This window comes from Vipera berus (assembly GCF_964194415.1).
Source record: "Vipera berus genome assembly, chromosome: 10".
NCBI classification, from domain to species: Eukaryota; Metazoa; Chordata; class Lepidosauria; order Squamata; family Viperidae; genus Vipera; species Vipera berus.
The window spans coordinates 22,381,050-22,396,798 of NC_138213.1; the positions used below are offsets into that span (position 1 = coordinate 22,381,050).

General features: G+C 50.2%; 2 protein-coding genes across 6 annotated transcripts in view; one reads left to right on the plus strand and one right to left on the minus strand.

The window, feature by feature from the left end:
- The window catches only part of MTSS2 (MTSS I-BAR domain containing 2), a 61,694-nt gene extending 57,385 nt beyond the window's left edge, over nt 1–4,309 (plus strand). For all 3 annotated transcript variants that reach the window (XM_081336118.1, XM_081336119.1, XM_081336120.1), the window contains one exon: nt 144–4,309. In XM_081336118.1, coding sequence (XP_081192244.1) covers nt 144–913 — 770 coding nt within the window. In that variant the 3' untranslated portion in view covers nt 914–4,309. The remainder of the gene's footprint in view (nt 1–143) is intronic.
- Nucleotides 4,310–5,469: 1,160 nt separating this feature from the next.
- The window catches only part of SF3B3 (splicing factor 3b subunit 3), a 44,484-nt gene continuing 34,204 nt past the window's right edge, over nt 5,470–15,749 (minus strand). For all 3 annotated transcript variants that reach the window (XM_081335554.1, XM_081335555.1, XM_081335556.1), the window contains 10 exons: nt 14,398–14,552; nt 13,877–14,051; nt 12,937–13,142; nt 12,521–12,677; nt 11,838–11,963; nt 10,704–10,916; nt 10,038–10,140; nt 7,957–8,096; nt 7,007–7,111; nt 5,470–6,039 (listed from right to left, as the gene is read on the minus strand). In XM_081335554.1, the coding sequence (XP_081191680.1) occupies nt 5,899–6,039; nt 7,007–7,111; nt 7,957–8,096; nt 10,038–10,140; nt 10,704–10,916; nt 11,838–11,963; nt 12,521–12,677; nt 12,937–13,142; nt 13,877–14,051; nt 14,398–14,552 (1,521 nt within the window). In that variant the 3' untranslated portion in view covers nt 5,470–5,898. The remainder of the gene's footprint in view (nt 6,040–7,006; nt 7,112–7,956; nt 8,097–10,037; nt 10,141–10,703; nt 10,917–11,837; nt 11,964–12,520; nt 12,678–12,936; nt 13,143–13,876; nt 14,052–14,397; nt 14,553–15,749) is intronic.

The following is a 15,749-nucleotide window of genomic DNA, read 5'->3' on the forward strand; positions in this document are numbered from 1 at the left end:
GTCTCTGTGCGTGTCGCGCGCCCATGCCTTGTCCTTGTTTTGCACCAAAGCCTATTCTGGCAATGGCCCATTTCTGCCATTTCTCTTACTCGCTGTCCTTTTCTGGTCCCTGCTTCTGATGCATCCACCTGTCACTTCCTCAGGTTCAGAGTATGACGGCTATTCTGTGAATGGGGACATGGAGGGAGACAACCAGAATGAATTAGACAAATCCTCAACCATCCCTCGCAACAGCAATATTGCTCAGAATTATCGCCGGATGATCCAGACTAAGCGACCAGCTTCAACGGCCGGCCTGCCCACTGGCACTGCCTTGCCAACCGGGACAACACCAGGCGTGGCTACCATCCGTCGCACACCTTCCACCAAGCCCACAGTTCGCCGAACTGTCTCCAGTGCTGGTCCGATTCCCATCAGGCCCCCCATCGTCCCCGTCAAGACCCCCACCGTGCCTGACTCGCCCAGTCACACCGGCCCCCTCCGGATGGGCAGCGAAGAATGTGTCTTCTATGCCGATGATGCCTGCTCGGCGCACAGTCTGGACTTCACCAAAGCCTCCCCCAAGAGGCTGAGCCTGCCCAACGCCAGCTGGGGCAGCAACACCTTGGAAATCTCAGTGTATGCCGGGGCTGGGAAGCCTTCCACAGAAGAGGAGCAGCAGCAGCTGGCCGCCAACCGCCACAGCCTGGTGGAAAAGATTGGCGAGCTGGTGGCCAGCGCACACGCCCTGGGAGATGGCCAGTTCCCTTTCCCCACAGTGTGCTCGGACCCTGGTCCTGAGGAGCAGACCCCCAACCCCCCTCTGGCTGCTTCCAGTGAGCCCCCCCCTGAAGACATGCTGGTGGCCATCCGCCGTGGAGTGCGTCTTCGTCGAACCATCACCAATGATAGGTCAGCGCCACGGTTTTTGTGATTGCTCTGGCCAGCTGTTGACCCGAACTCCTTCTGAGCACAAGGCACACAGCCTCAGCAAAGGACTGGGCAACATGGCAGAGGCTGGGCGAACTGCCCAAAGGCTGCCATGCCCTTCACGGACACCTGGTCAGGATCTGGATAGAAGACTAAACGAAATGCCTTTATTAAACCACACACAAGACCCCCGCTTATCAATAACCGTTTTGGAGGCTCTTTTCTACCTTGTTCCATCCCTTGCACACTTTCTTTCTGGCTTCATCCGCAGCAAAGCCAGGAAACGGGCGCCTGCTTCCCCTCCAGCTCAGAGTACCACACGAAACAGAGCTCGTTTCCCACGGGAAGAAAACCCTCCTGTTCTGTTTCCTGGTTCTTCTCTGCATTCTTCTCATCCTCCAGAAGACATCCAGCACCTCCCTGAGATGTGGGGTGCGGGCTGTGCGAGGAGCAGGAGCCCTTCCTGGGCTGCCTTGGGAGGGGCTCCCTTCTCTGTTGAGGGGGTCTCCCAGGTGAGACTGTCTCAGGGAGGGGACTTAGTTTCCTTAAGAAGGGGCCCTTCCTTGCCCAGTCTGGTCCCCACACCTGGCTTGAGCTGCATAGAGGCCTCCCTGGGGCAGGGCAGGCAGGGCCAGCGATGTGCTTTGAGGCATGGTTTGCAGCATGATTTGCATGGAGGCACGTTGACTCCCCCCGAGCCTTTTCTATGGCCGAATGCAAGAATGCCTGTCAGAAAAGAGGGTGGAGATCAGGCCAGGTACAGATGGGAGGATTCTGCCTCAAGCAGGAGGGGGCTTCACAGGCCTTTCTTGAAGGGGGAGAGTTCTGGTGAAGGACCAGTGCCAGGGTGGGGCATCTTGAACACAACACTTGCCTCAAGCCATCTAAAGGCCTCAGGCTGGTCTGAGGGAGCATTAGGGTAGCTGCCCTTGGGCAGGTTCCTCTCTTCTCAGACCACTCTGGACTCTCGACCAACTGAACAAAAAGTGGTTCAGGAGATGCTCTTGCTTGATGCTTTGGGGGAATCGTTTAAACAGAAAAGCCCTCAGCTCTGCAACCACGATTGGTCTAGCAGATCACCCTGACTGGTGCCTTTGGTTTGACATGCTGGTGCTGCCTGGACTCACATGCTCCACGAAGCCAGTCTCCACACGATGTGCACAGCCACTTATGGCACTCAGAATCGTCTTGCACAAGGCTGAGCCACGTGGCCTGGCTCCCTTGCAAGAGCACAAGCGGTGCTGAAGCTGTACCAGAGAAGGGGAGAATGGCCGAAACACAAAAGAGGGACTGGAAATGGCTCCCCTCTCTCTCCTTTTGGGAACCTACAGCAATTTCATGGGATGGTTTTGACGGCCAAGGATGGAAGCTGCGAGGGGAGCTGTGGCCCAGGCTTGCTCAGCTTCGCCCAGTGGCCTGAGCCATCGACCTGCCTTGGAGCGAGATTTCATTGCGCCTCTCCTTGGCCTCTGCCTGCACCCAGGCTACTTTTGTGGCAGCCGTGCTTGGGCTCTGTCGTGCCTCGGTCACCTTTCCACATGGTTCATTCTTGTCTCGCCAAACTGTTCTGCACTTTCATCCCCAGACCACGTTGCGTCAAAGAGGCTTGCCTCATTGTATAGTCCCGACCAGTTTTGTTTACAGATGTGGAATCTGCCTATTTTTATAGTTGGCAGGAAGATTTTTAATGGGAATGTTGGCAGAAATGATGCCAAATGTAGCCATAATGCGTTTATTCACAACTGACATGCGATGCAGCTTTTCCATGGTCTACATCCAGAGCTAAAGAGATGTGAAGGCATCTGCTTCTCCCAAGCGCTGACATGGTGACCTTCACTTCTCCCTGAAACTAGAAATTAGTCTGTTGGCAAAAGGAAAGTGATGGTAGGAAAGAGAAGCTGGTTTTGAAAGGTTGCAGAGAACGGAAAAGAGTGGAAACTGAATGGCGTAGAGACACAAAAGCTTGAGAAAAGCTGCCTTGCCTTGGGCAGGGCTAGGAAGGGGAATTGCTGCATGTCTGGTTGCAGGTTGCAACTCTGCTCGTTCTCCTGTTTTTGGTTGCAGAGCTATTTGATGCTGTGGTACCGGGGGGGGGGGGGGCATCCAGAGGTCAACATATGGTACACACCAGCACAAAGCAGAGAAAACAAAATTGAAACTGAATGTTTGCTGCTGTTGCACCAATTAAGGATTCCAGTATGTTCATCAGTGTATTTAGTAGTGTATTTAGAAAACTTATTTCAAGAAGCACACATCAAATTTAAGCATAGAACTAGGACATGTAGGGTAGAAAGTTTTAGGGCACTGATTTTCCAAACCTGGTGTTGAGATTTCTAGTTTACACCTCTGGAGAACACGAAGTCTGCTGAGGCCGTTCTGAGGGATAAAGAGCTCAGGGCAGGAGAGGTTCTGCAGTGGGCTTTCTTCGCAGTGGAGAGGCAGCCTGTCCCCCCCCCCCCCGAGGCCTTTGAGGGGGCAGCATCCCAAGAGGAAGGCCTACCTTGTACATAGCTGGTTCCTCCCCATCCAGTTCCACCCACCTGTTGTGCACATCATTGTAGGCCTGACTCTTTGGCTCTTGTGATAATACTTTCGTTTTAACATGCCTGCCCTCCTGTGGTTTCCACACACCTCAAACGTGACTGTGAGAAATCGTTGCTTTTTGCTTTTCCCATTTCTTTTGTACAATAAGAAACAAACCTTCTAAAATGTCTTTCAGCTGATGTAACTGTCCTGGTGCTGTTAACTTGTTCTTCCTTCCCATCCCATAATTTATTTTCCTTCTAGCAGTCTGAGCTTCTCCACATACGCCCTTTCTTCCAATTTAGTTATGTGATCTTTTTTCATTCAAAATAGCCACCGCTACAGGTAACAAATGCACTGTGAAGATTTCAGTATTAATAAAAGTTGTACTGTAATTAATGCAAATGTTGCTCCTGATTAAAAAGTAGTGTAAAAGTTTGTCAGTTTCAACCCCACAATTACCCAGCCAAAATCATCTCTATGTTTTGCAGCACAGCAGATATTCTTAGATGGTTTGACAGAACTGCCTTCAACCCCAGTTGATGCAGGATATTGCATGATCATGGCTGCGCCTAAATCCAGAATGAGAGCCTTCGCTCCCAGCATTGTGGTGAAGTTTCCAAAAGCATTTGTGAGACAACTGTCCAGTCTGGCTGGAGCATATAGTCCAGTTTGTTGGCCAGGCCACCTCTGCAGCACAGATGCCGTTTCCGTTCTGTTGTGCTGCTGCACTGGGCTGAAGCTACGGCACTTTCCTTCCTTCTCTTTGTCTGGAACGATTTAGGGTTTCCTGCAGAGCAAGGGGTTGGACTAGAACACAGGTCCGCAACCCGCGGCTCCGGAGCCGCATGCGGCTCTTTCAGCCGTCTCCTGCGGCTCCCAGTCCTCTGCCATGTGCAGTCCAAAAAAAAAAAGTGGGACTAAAAAAGTTCAACCAATCAATTCAAATATGCAGGGTAGGTGCATATCTCACCTTGGCTCCACTCTTCAGTCAAACCCTGTTCTGCACATGTGTGCATGTATGCACATGCGCACACATTTTTTGCGGCTCCCAGTTTTTCCTTTTGTGAGGGAACCAGTTCCCAGTGGCTCTTTCACTGTTTCAGGTTGCTGACCCCTGGACTAGAAGATCTCTAATGTTATTGTGTTCTAAATACATGTAATCCTGAGTTTATATATAGCACCAGAAGAAACCCCCAAGTTTTTCTAGATTTGAGAAACAAGAATTGCCCCACTTTCCATTGCTCAAGAGGCAGCTCTAAGGTTTGTAGGCATTTGAAAATCAAATTGTAAGCAATTTAGCCCAAGGAATCCCTTTAGTTCCTCAGGCCATTTTGGTCCTGAGTCTACACAAATTTCATTCTCTCCCAGCTATTTCTGCCATTCCAAACACTGCAATCCAGGTATATGGATGGCCTGAAGAACTGCCTGCCTCTCCAACTACCCTGGGGGTGGGGAGTCAGCCCTGCTGTCAAAGCTTACCTCTTTGGCTGCTGGGATGAGTAAACCTCTTCCCCCTGGTGTTCTACTTGATTTTCAAGCTGAGTTGTTGGGTGTCACATTTGTCAAGCAGTAATTGGACTCGGCAAGATCCTTCTATGCACAGCCTTACAAGACAATTGTAGTTGCAAGTTGAGGACTACTTGTGCAAGAATAGACTCTGCCTTGCAATGTGCACAAGCAGGTGCTGGGCTGTACAGAACTTCAGATCTGAAAGCAGAAGGATGCCTCCGAGGGCCCATTACAGCAATTGCAATAGATACCCCTGCCTTCATTTTTCAATCTGAAGCATTGCACAACTCTACTTTTTAAACGAAAATTTATAGGACCACCAATCCAGTGAACTAACACATATCACAAGAAAATTTGGCTTGGTCCATTAGCAGAAATGGATCTAAAAAACCCTGTCACCTCTGGTCAAATAAGCCCCCCCTACCTCTGCCAGATAAAAATTTCCTTAAATCTAGGCACATAGACACTCTCTAGCAAGCTCAGTATTTTTTTTTAATTCTTTTAAGATTGTAACCACCACCTCTCCAATGGACAAGAGACTAATTTAATGCAAAACTATTTACAACATAAAAGTTAAAACAATAAGAAACGGTAGGGTGGCCAAGTAGACAAAACTTCCAAAATGCTAGCTTCAAGCCCCCGTCACTCCCCATGGCTTTCCTTCTTACTCAGAATGGATGAGAGAACTGGAGGATGAGACCAGTCGGGTCAGTTCACTGTGAAGCTACCAAGCACCTACTGGCCGGGATTTGGGGTGGGGGTTGTGGCATGGCTGAAATGGGGAGATACTTCTCTCGTAGTTTATGAGGCATTACCCCTTGGAGAGCTCAATCTCTGTATGCTGACCTACTGAACTCCAGGAGAGAAACGGGCAAACAAAATGGGGTCAGGGAAGGGAGTTTCTTTCAACGCATCTTCGAAATAAGTCCTTATCAAGTCCTCCAACAGCTCAGCTCAGAAAGCATAGCGCGTACGGATGTCCTCTAGTTTCTTTGAGACCTCTGGCGGAGTCCGGTCCAGTTCTTCAGACACATTCTTCTGCTTGTTGGGCTCCATGGAGTTGAACTGCTCACAGAGGTCCCCATCAATAACATTCTAATATGAAAAAGGTGGTGGAGATTTCAGTCCCAAGGAACAGCACATAGAAAAACAGTTGCAGCAAAAAGTTAATTAACAGCCAGGACGGGCACAACTGCCCAATCATCAGATTAGCCAAGAGCCGATTTTTAAACTGAACGTGCAGAAACAAACTCACTGAAAAAAATAAATCCAATCTATTTCAAAAGAAAAGCTGCCACTGGAGAGTAATCCCAAATCTTCTAGCCTAGGACACACTGATGTCACGAGGGACCCCAAAAAACGATCCACAGGCTGACAGAGGAACAGCTCCCTTCTGGGAAGACAAGAGTGCACCAGGAGGGCCCAGCACTTATCTTGCCCTGAAATATCTACCCGTCACTGTGTGGTTCAGGCTGAGAAGCTCTGAGACTAGGATAAAAAAATGTTGTCTGTCTGCTCTCTGGAGCCCATGAAGCACCTAAAACAGGGTGCAGGGAGAAATGGAGGTGCCTCCCTTCTCTTCTGCCTCACCAGGCACCTCTTGACCCTTCAAGCCACCAGGGGCAGGGAGGAAGGTCATTTATTTGTTTCCTCTAAACGTTTTTAAACTGCCAAGATTCAGGGTAGTGCACAATTAAAAGTAATAAATTCCATCTCATCAAATCACCTTAAAATTTAAAACATATTGAAAATTGCCAATAATCACTGCCAGCTTACAAAAGGATGGGAGCCAGTCCCCCCCCCTCAGGAGGAGGCCAATATTGACCTTTCAGGACCCCCCTGTCTGTCTGGAAGAAGAGCAGGGGACAAGGAAAGAGCAACTGGAGAGGCCGTTTCTGAGGGCACAAAATGCTGCTCAGGAAAGGGGTTACTTCAAGCTGCCTTGAAGCAGCAGCTCTGGCCGAAGAGGCAGAGCAAGAACTGTCCTGTGGCAGAGTGCCTGGCCGCCTTTAAGGCCCAACTGCTTTGTATCCCAGGATGAAGCTGAAGAGACTGGACCTACCTTAACAGGAAAGTAGTAGGAGCGGAAGCTGAGGTGGTCTCGACCACATAGAGGCGGATGCTCAGAACGGAGGTGCATCTCAACGTGCTGGAAGAAGTCGTGATCCTGAAAGAATCAGAGGATGGTCAAGGAGAACAAGGTCATAGGACAAATAGTACAAACAGCTGCTCAAACTTGCAAGAAAGAAGTAATTGGCCACTGGCTGACTGATACTGGATGCGGGGGCAATACGGCTGTGACAGCTGCCATCCCCGCTGATTGCCAGGGCTGATTCACACATCTGGCTGGCTAGGTGTCCTCTTCCACCTTCCCTACTCCATGTGTATCCTTTCCAAAGCTGTGTGTTCATTGGAAGAGGACAATCATTTTTGGTCAAGAACATACGATGGCTGATGTCCCTGACAGAACCTCCAAACAAGCTGAAGCTTCAACTGTAGGAGAACGTAGGGTGGGTTGATAGAACTGCTGGATCTCCATCATCCCTTTGATCATCTCTGTACATGATCCCCTTTTGGGGTCACGTACAGACTGGACTCAAACATTCCTCTGATTTATGCTTAGTGTGAGGGCCTGCAAGAGGCCTGAGCAACCTCAGGGAGTCAACTGGGCAGAGGTACCTAAGAACACCATCATCCAACTTTTGCTTCGTGTTTTATGAGTGTATTTGTAAGTCAAGCTGGTTGGAACATGTATCAGCAAATATTCCAAGAGGTTACTTCTGCCGTTTATTCCAGTAACTTTGGCCCTGATGGAAGGGTAGGGAGTTCAACAACAGCCCACCTTAGAGTTTATGGTGGAGTAGAGCCAATCCTGATCCACCTGCAGAGGAGCGGAGAGCTCCTAAACGAGGTCCTCCTCCCTTCCGCCTTTCGTAACTCAAGCTTCTGTCCAGATGGCATCACCAACCAGGAGGACAAACAAAATTTTCCAGCACAGCATTCATCTCTCACCTCATGTGATGTAAAGGGAACCAGAATGCCGATGCCTCCAGACAACGTTGTATAGACAAGAGACTCAGAGCCTCCAGGGATGAGGGTGGTCTTCTGCAGAGACAGCACCGTTTCTCCCACGTGGTAGTTCATGATCACCTCTGCCTGCAAGTCAAATTGATGGAGATTCAGAGGGTGCAGGAGGCCTCCTCCTCTTCCGTGCCCACCCTTCAGGAAGACCAACCCTTCCAGGTAAGAAACAAGACGTTATGACTCCACTCGTGGCCAAGCACATGCTTGAGAATGAAACGGGATAAGGCTCCAAACCAAGACGCCTCGATGACTAAAAGTAGGTAACAACAGCTCTTTGAGGAAGAAGGAAGAAGAAGGAGGAGGAGGAGGAGGATGGGCCTGATGCTAAAAGATGTTGAGGCCAAAAGAGGCCATGCTTCCTTGCTTCAGCCCCCTCCCTGAGGGGAAGTCTGGTTAAAGGGACCTGAACTGAACCATTTAAGAATGGAGAGGCAACTGAAGGTTCATCAAGACAGGCTTAGGAAGCTCCATCTTCTGGCATCAGCTCAACCTCGATTAGCTCCACTGACCTCTGAGAACCTTGATGGAGCCTCCATGATCTGCTAGAGCCCCTTGAGAAATCTTAGAGAGAAAACAAAGCTGCAGAATTCAATATTCAGAAAGGAAGGGGGGGACACCTAGGTCTTTACAGACTCTTCAACTTGATGCAGATAGCCAGCAAAATTTTGTAGCAGATTATTAAGCAGTAGCTTTGTGATTGTTTAGAAAGAACAAACACCCTGGCAGGATAAGACATATGAAGCCATCTGTGTTTTTTATATGACTGACCAGTTTAGTTGTCATAGGAACACACATCAGAAAAATTACGCCATGGTGAGCTGAGTATACAATTGGCTGAACACATTTACCCAGCAAGCTGAAAAAAGATTTGAGTGGGACACTAATCCTGTGCCATTGAACACATTTATGAATGACATGGACAAGGAATTACAAAACAAAGTTATCAAATCTGCAGACAGAATAAAGATGGGAAGGACAGAAACTTCTTAGAATTATCCTGACTTAGGAGGATGTTGACAAGGTGGTGTGGCAAGAATACATGAAGCCCACACTCTCAGGTTGCAGGCTAATGAGGGAGGGAGGCAGAAGCAGAGGAAGCTGCTTTTCATTAAGATCAGGCAGCAAAGTCTGGGGGTGACCATCACTGCTGTACACCAATCAGACAGCTGCTGTGCCGATAGCACTGGGAGCCCCCAGCAGGTTCAGAACAGGGTTCGCATCCTTTCACCCTTCTTATTCAACCCATATCCTGAAGTCTTTATGAGGAAGAGATCAAAGACGTGCGATAATTTATTTCCCTAGGATTGCAGATTAATCAAAGCAATGAATGCAGTCCAGAAATAAAGCATCAGGTTGCACAGCAATGATGAGCATGAATTCAGCATGGAAAAGCAAGAACATCAGCTTAGCAACTAAGAGCTGATTCACCTGCACTACTGCATCCCCCTGTGGCTACCTACGGCTACAAAAGGTGGACCGTGAAAAAAACTAGACAGGAGAAAAATCGGATCGTTCAAGCTGTGGTGTGGAGAAGGGCCCTGCACACTCCTTGGACACCAAAGATTATGAAGAAGCAGGTACTGAAGTGTATGAAATCAGATGTTATCACAAAATTCTGCCTTACTTATTTCAACTGTGTCATGGGATCAAACTCACTGCTCAGAATGGTTAGGGATGTTTTGCCAAAAGAACTCTGCACACTCAAGAAAGTGTCCTTAAAGTAGGGGTTTTCAAACTTGGCCCTTTTATGACTTGTGGACTTCAACTCCCAGAATTCCTCAGTGAGATGGCATATAAATAAATAAATAAAATAGTAAAATAAAAACACACCTAAGTTGAAGTTGCTTTTGCGCTAGTTCATAATAATCACAGTCTACTAGAATGTATTTTTCAATCATTATTTTTCTTAGGTTTTTTATGTAGTAATTTCTTTTTCCGTTGTCTTAATTGGAAGCACTTTAGAGCAGATTACAAATAAGAGGAAACATGGAGGGTTCTAACAGAGCCACCTGCCTTCTGGGATGCGCCATTGAGAAGGCCCCTGTCCCACAGAGCCTTGTTGCCAGTCGGGTCTTCATCAACCTCATCATTTGTGTTGGGTGGCAGCCTCACCTGCACAGGAAAAAAAGGAGTCACCACACAGCTTGCAAATGATTCTCAACAGAGGAGCTTCCCCCCCCCCCCCCGGCCTGGGTGCAGGAGAAGCTGGGAGCCTAAAATCAGGAGCAAACAGCAGCATGGAGTCGCTGCAGGAAAGGCTAAGCCAAGCTGTTATCGCCAAGAGCAATGGTAGCTTTTAACCTGTGGGTCACCTCTGCTCTGGATTACTTCTGAGTAGCAAGGGGGTAAACCTGACCTTGAGGGAACCTTCTACTACTTCGAAGCCACCTCTCAACTGTCTGCTTCATATTCAATATCAAACGTTTCCTCCCCTTCCTGCTGACCCTCAGAGGCCTTGTCTAGGACATTTTCTGTTGCAGTAACGAGAGATCCCCAGTCAGAAATAAAAAAATATTACTAATTCAAACTGACATGTGGGCTTCAAAGCTGTCCCCTCCAAAGGGCGAGAGTGGCTGCTCCGCCTTGCAGGCCACGCGCTCTGGAGCCCCTGGATTTTACTGCTACGATCCAAAATACTTTTTCAAGCCAACCCAGCTCTTCTCAGGCCAACTCACCACACAGATGTTGCCAAACTTGTCGGCTCCAGCCACTGTGTCATAGTCCAGGAGGCAAGCAGTGGTGACCCAGCGTGGGTGGGTGTCGTCTGCAAAAATGATCAGCTGGTTTTCATTTCTCTTGTATCGAACCCAGATGAAGCTTTCCTGGACATCAGACACAATCACTCTGTGCCCGACTGTCTGAATCCCACAGATGGAGTTGGCAATGTGCTGCATGGAAAAGCAATTCAGAAAAGGAAGGACTTGTAAATCCAGAGACAGAATCTGGGCACAAGAAGGCCACAACTGAAACCTAACTGTCACTCTCGCCTGAGTTCACAGCTAGTAGTCACAATGCAAGAGCAATAATAGGAAAGTCTGCTGGATTTTCCTTAGATCTGGACAAGCATCCTGAACTCCCTCAATTCTGGCTGGAACCCAAGGGCTGCAAAACAGGACTGTGCTGTGCACAGCCAGGGTGAAATGGAAGTCTTGCTGGCACTGTTGTGTTTTGGGAAAGAGAAGAGACAACCAAGAAAGAGCCAGGCTTGCATGCCACCCGTCAGGAAGGATGCAAACAAGGCTACGGGATAAGGAACCGTCCCTCTCAGCTCTTCCAGAAGGACAAGGCCTGCCTGCTCTGCAAATTGTACACACACACACATACACATATAGAGCAGTGACCTGGCAGACCCCCTCCTCTGTGCCACCCAAGGAGAAGCCTTGCTGGGGGTGCTCCAGAAATTGCCCACAAAGGCTGGTAGAAAACCAATACTGCCCCCCACCCCCAGGTCACTACAAATGGGACATTTACTGGCAGTTAAGGTATCTGAGAAAGATGTGGCTACAGGGATTCCTTCCCAGCATTCCAAACCTGCAAACGACACGTTGCAGCTTCAGGATGTCCTCACCGCAAGTTCTAAACTCTTAAGAAAGACAACCGGCCAGACTTTCCATTGTTGACAACTAAGAGGGACCTTCAACACAAAACAACCCTCCACATCTCCCCGTGACTCACACTGAGGGAACCCAAAACTCCTGCAGGAGGCCAGCCTGGAACTGGGACGTGGCCCAAAGGCGACAGTCCCCTTGCAACCAGTGGGCTTTCTGGCTGAAAAAGTGCCATCTCTTCTGGCAGGGCAACTCCCGTACCTTATTCTCACACTTCCGGAGCAGCTTCTTCTTGCCCAGATCGTAGACACGCAGCAGCTTCCCCACACCAATCAGCACCCTCCCTTGGAAGGGGGCAATAGCCGCAGGCACCTCCTCCACTGGCGTCTGGATGCGAAGGAAGAGAAGGCCCTTAGAAGCTCCGTCCGGGCCCTCTCCTGAGCCACCCACAGGTTTGGCCTCAGTGGTCAGGTGGGCATGCGTGCTGCTAAAGAGATTCCCGGGGCAGCTGACCAACTCCGCTGCCTCTCTGAGAATGAGCAGGAGAGGGGAAAAGCCGCAGTCTGGCAGCTCCTCTTCCCAGACCCTGAAGCGGAGGAAATGCTGCCTGCCGAACAGAAACCATCTCCCAGCCACTGGCCAGAGAGCGGCAGCAAAGGCGCCCAGGGCTTCTGCTTCACACCCGGACAAGAGGCTCCCTTTCAAGGCCTGCAATCAGACCCCAGTCCTGCTCTTCCTGAACTGCTTCTGGAAGCAGGTTCCTAAAGTCTCCAACTTTGGCAACTTTTAAGACTTGTGGACTTCAACTCCCAGAATTTCTCAACCAGCGCTGGCTTAAAAGTTGCCAAGCCTGGAGACTCCTGCTCCAGTTTGAGCTCTATGTGAGAAAGATCAAACGCCCCGCCCCGCCCCGCCCCCACCACAAGATCCTGCAGGGAGCTCACCTTGTGAAGGAATTCGAGCTTCTCACCACTATTCACCAGCTTGTAAGTGTAGACAAACCCTCCAGCCACCGAACGTGGGTTCAGAATGAGGTCTTTGGCCACGCCCACCAAGACATGCCAGTCATCACCCGCGTTGGAAAAGCGGCACACAGCCACACTGCAGACAAGCAGAGGAACAACTGGGTCAGAGCCCTGGGTTTTGGGGAGGCAGGAGGCCCAAGGTGGGGTGGGGTGGAGGGCAATCTCAATTTCCACTTTCATGAAAGCCCAAAGAAAGCATCTTGTCTTGCGAGTTCTTTTTTCAATGGGTTCCGGATTCATTAGACCTCAGACTATAAAAGGGCAAGCACAGATTTTGTGACTGGGCGGGGGAGGGATTCAGCTGCCCCAAAGTAGCCGAGAGGAGCTGCAATTACCTGAAGGCAGCCTCATTCTGCTCCAGCTGCACGAGGTCCAGAGTGTTTCCCTGGATGGGGTTCATCACCCTGACCACCGAAGCCCACTGCCCGTTTCCTGCTTTGGGAGCCCCAAAAATGGACTCCGGAAGGTTCTCGTTCAGGAAAGCAGCAGCCATCTCGGCAGCAAGTTCCCTCTCATCTTCCCCCGCGGCTTCCACCATTTCCTGTGATGCAGAGAGGAGACCCACCCAGAAGAGGGAGTGAATGCCCAGGCAGGGCCTTCTGTTCCCAAACCAGAGCTCTGGAGCCGAGGCCTGACTCTGGTTGTGGAAAAACTGGGCCTGGCCTGGTCCAGGCTGTGCAGCAGAGCAGGGCAGGGCGAGAGGAATGGAGGAGCAGCCGGCTCTCTCGCCTGAACTGCCCACCCATGACTCACTTTCTGGCACAGCTACCAGAAAGCCTCCCAAAGGGAAAAGCCAAGGAGCCAGAATGCTGCACATTCTCCGTTTCTAAGTTCAGGGGGATCTGAACAGCCTTCTTAGAGGGTGCTCAAAAACCCCAAAATAGATGAGGGCTCCCGACCTCTGGAGAGAGGGAGAAGGATCAGCTCTCTTGCTGGTCAGCCGAGAGTAGCCCTCCCGTCTCCACTCCCTTCAGCAGCCAGCACACGTCAGACTCCCGAAAAAGGAGCCGGAAGCGCCTACGGAAGAGGAATGGAGAGCTGAAGAAAGGAGGCAGCAGCCTCCGGACGGATCACTTCTGGGTTCTCCCATCAAGGCTGCTTCTACCCATTTCTGCAGAAGGGAATGGTTTGTGCCCTGCCACAGCAAGTCTCCCTGTGCTGCCACGATGTCTCCTTCTGATGCTGAGCACCATGACCAGACCCATCCTGCACGCTCCTCCTACTCCTCCCCAGAGCAAAGAAAGGGGCAGAGAGGCATTGGGCTCCTCCCGCTACCTCGGCCATCTGCTGCTTCCGCTGGGCTTTGGTCGCCTCGGTGTAAGCATTGTGGTCAGTCTCAATGATGATCAGATTGCTGCTCTCAGGGTGGATCACAAACTTGCGGGGCGTGTATTGTAACGGGAAGGCAACTTGGTTGAAGACTGCGCCAAGCTTCTCCAGTGCCAAAATCCTGTGGGAGCCAAAAAGCCAGATATTACAGCTGCAAAAGCAAGCCCGGGAAGAAACCCCAAATCCTGCTGCCTCACCAGGGAGGGTGGGGAACCCATGTCTGCCTCTGCTCATTTCTTCGGTGCGCACATTCCCCCCACCCCGCTACGGTTTTCAAAATCAAAAGTGGAAGCATTGCTTCTTGTCCTGAAAAACAGATCCAGCTGTGATGCCGCTGGATCCAGAGCTGCTTCACACTCACACACAGCTGTGACTCTTTCCCATCGTTAAAAACATGAGAAAAGAGCGGGACAAACCGCAAGGCTTCGGTGAGACCAGCTGCCTCAGTTCGGGCCCTCTGTACAAACCTCAGGGTGTTGGTGGAAATGGCGACAATCCCCTCCGGACACTGTTCCGAGGCAAAGCCAGAGGCAAACTCCAGGGTCTCGTAGGAGAGGGGGGTGAGGTGGAAGCGCGACTGGTAGGAGTAGCTCAGCCAAGAACGACTGGACATCGCCAGGACCTGGAGCACAGCCAGAGCAGAAACAAAACATGGCTGACATCTCCCTGGGCTTCTTCCACGTGAGGAGGTACCACCGGGCATAGCCCGGATCCAAGATCCTGCTGACCTGGAAGCCATGCTGGTAACTCACTTGAGGTTGCAAGGCCAAGCATCAAAAATGTTTCTAGGGAGTCCTAAAGCAGATGCTCTTTTGTCAAGAACTGACGGCAGATTAGGGTTTGCAAGCTGCTTCATTACAAGGAGCTCTGCCTGCAGTGGGGTCTTTCAATCTCCTGGACTGCTGCACAGGACATTAAAGGCCAGCAGCACATGAGGAAAAAAGGTGAGTATCTGAAATCTTCAGCTCTGCCCTAACTTAAGCATGCTGGCAAAATGTAGGTGCCAAGCTGAACTGGAGGGAGGGAGGCAGGGAGGGAGGGCTCCAGTGCGTCATCAGTCTCGAGTTCTTTTGTACCCACAACAGATCCAAGTCCAGCCCTCCTTGAATTCCATTGACTCTGATCCACCACCAATTTGTCTTGACCGTCAGTACTTCAGCTTCTTGTTCAGAGGCAGCCACGGAATAAACTTGTACTCATTTTGGACCTAACCCTGGCTCCCGATTTTTTGTGCCTGACAAAAGCTGCCAATGAACCTTCACATTTCCTGACCTGCATTTGTACGTTTCTGAAATCACGACCAAATGACAAGTAGTCCTCAATTAGTGACCACCCATTTAGCAAAGCTCGGAGTTACAAGAGAGCCGAGGGAGAAGTTGTGGCTGGTCCTTTACGTTGTCGCTGCCCCAGTGTCCCACAGTTGCCTAATGGCATTTGGGACCTTCCTGCAAGCTCCTGGCAACCAAAGGCAATGGGGAAGCTGGCAGGAAGCTGCGCTCAGGTGACACCACCCTTGGCAATCACACACAATTTACTTAACGACCAGAAACGATGTTGTTAAGTTGATGTGGTCACAATATTTTGCTTTATGTCTGTGTTGCTTAAAGTTCCCGGTCCCAACCACAATCCCAGCTCAGGACTTCCTGTACAAAACGCCTTAAAATTCCTAGCACAATCAGCAGCTTTAAGAACAAGCAATACGAGCATCAAATATTGTCCCTACTGCACAAAGAGACTCAGACAAGTTCCTTATTTTGCTACACAAACTTTCCCAAATAAACTCATCTTCCCCCTCCCTCATCTCCAACAATATTCCTGT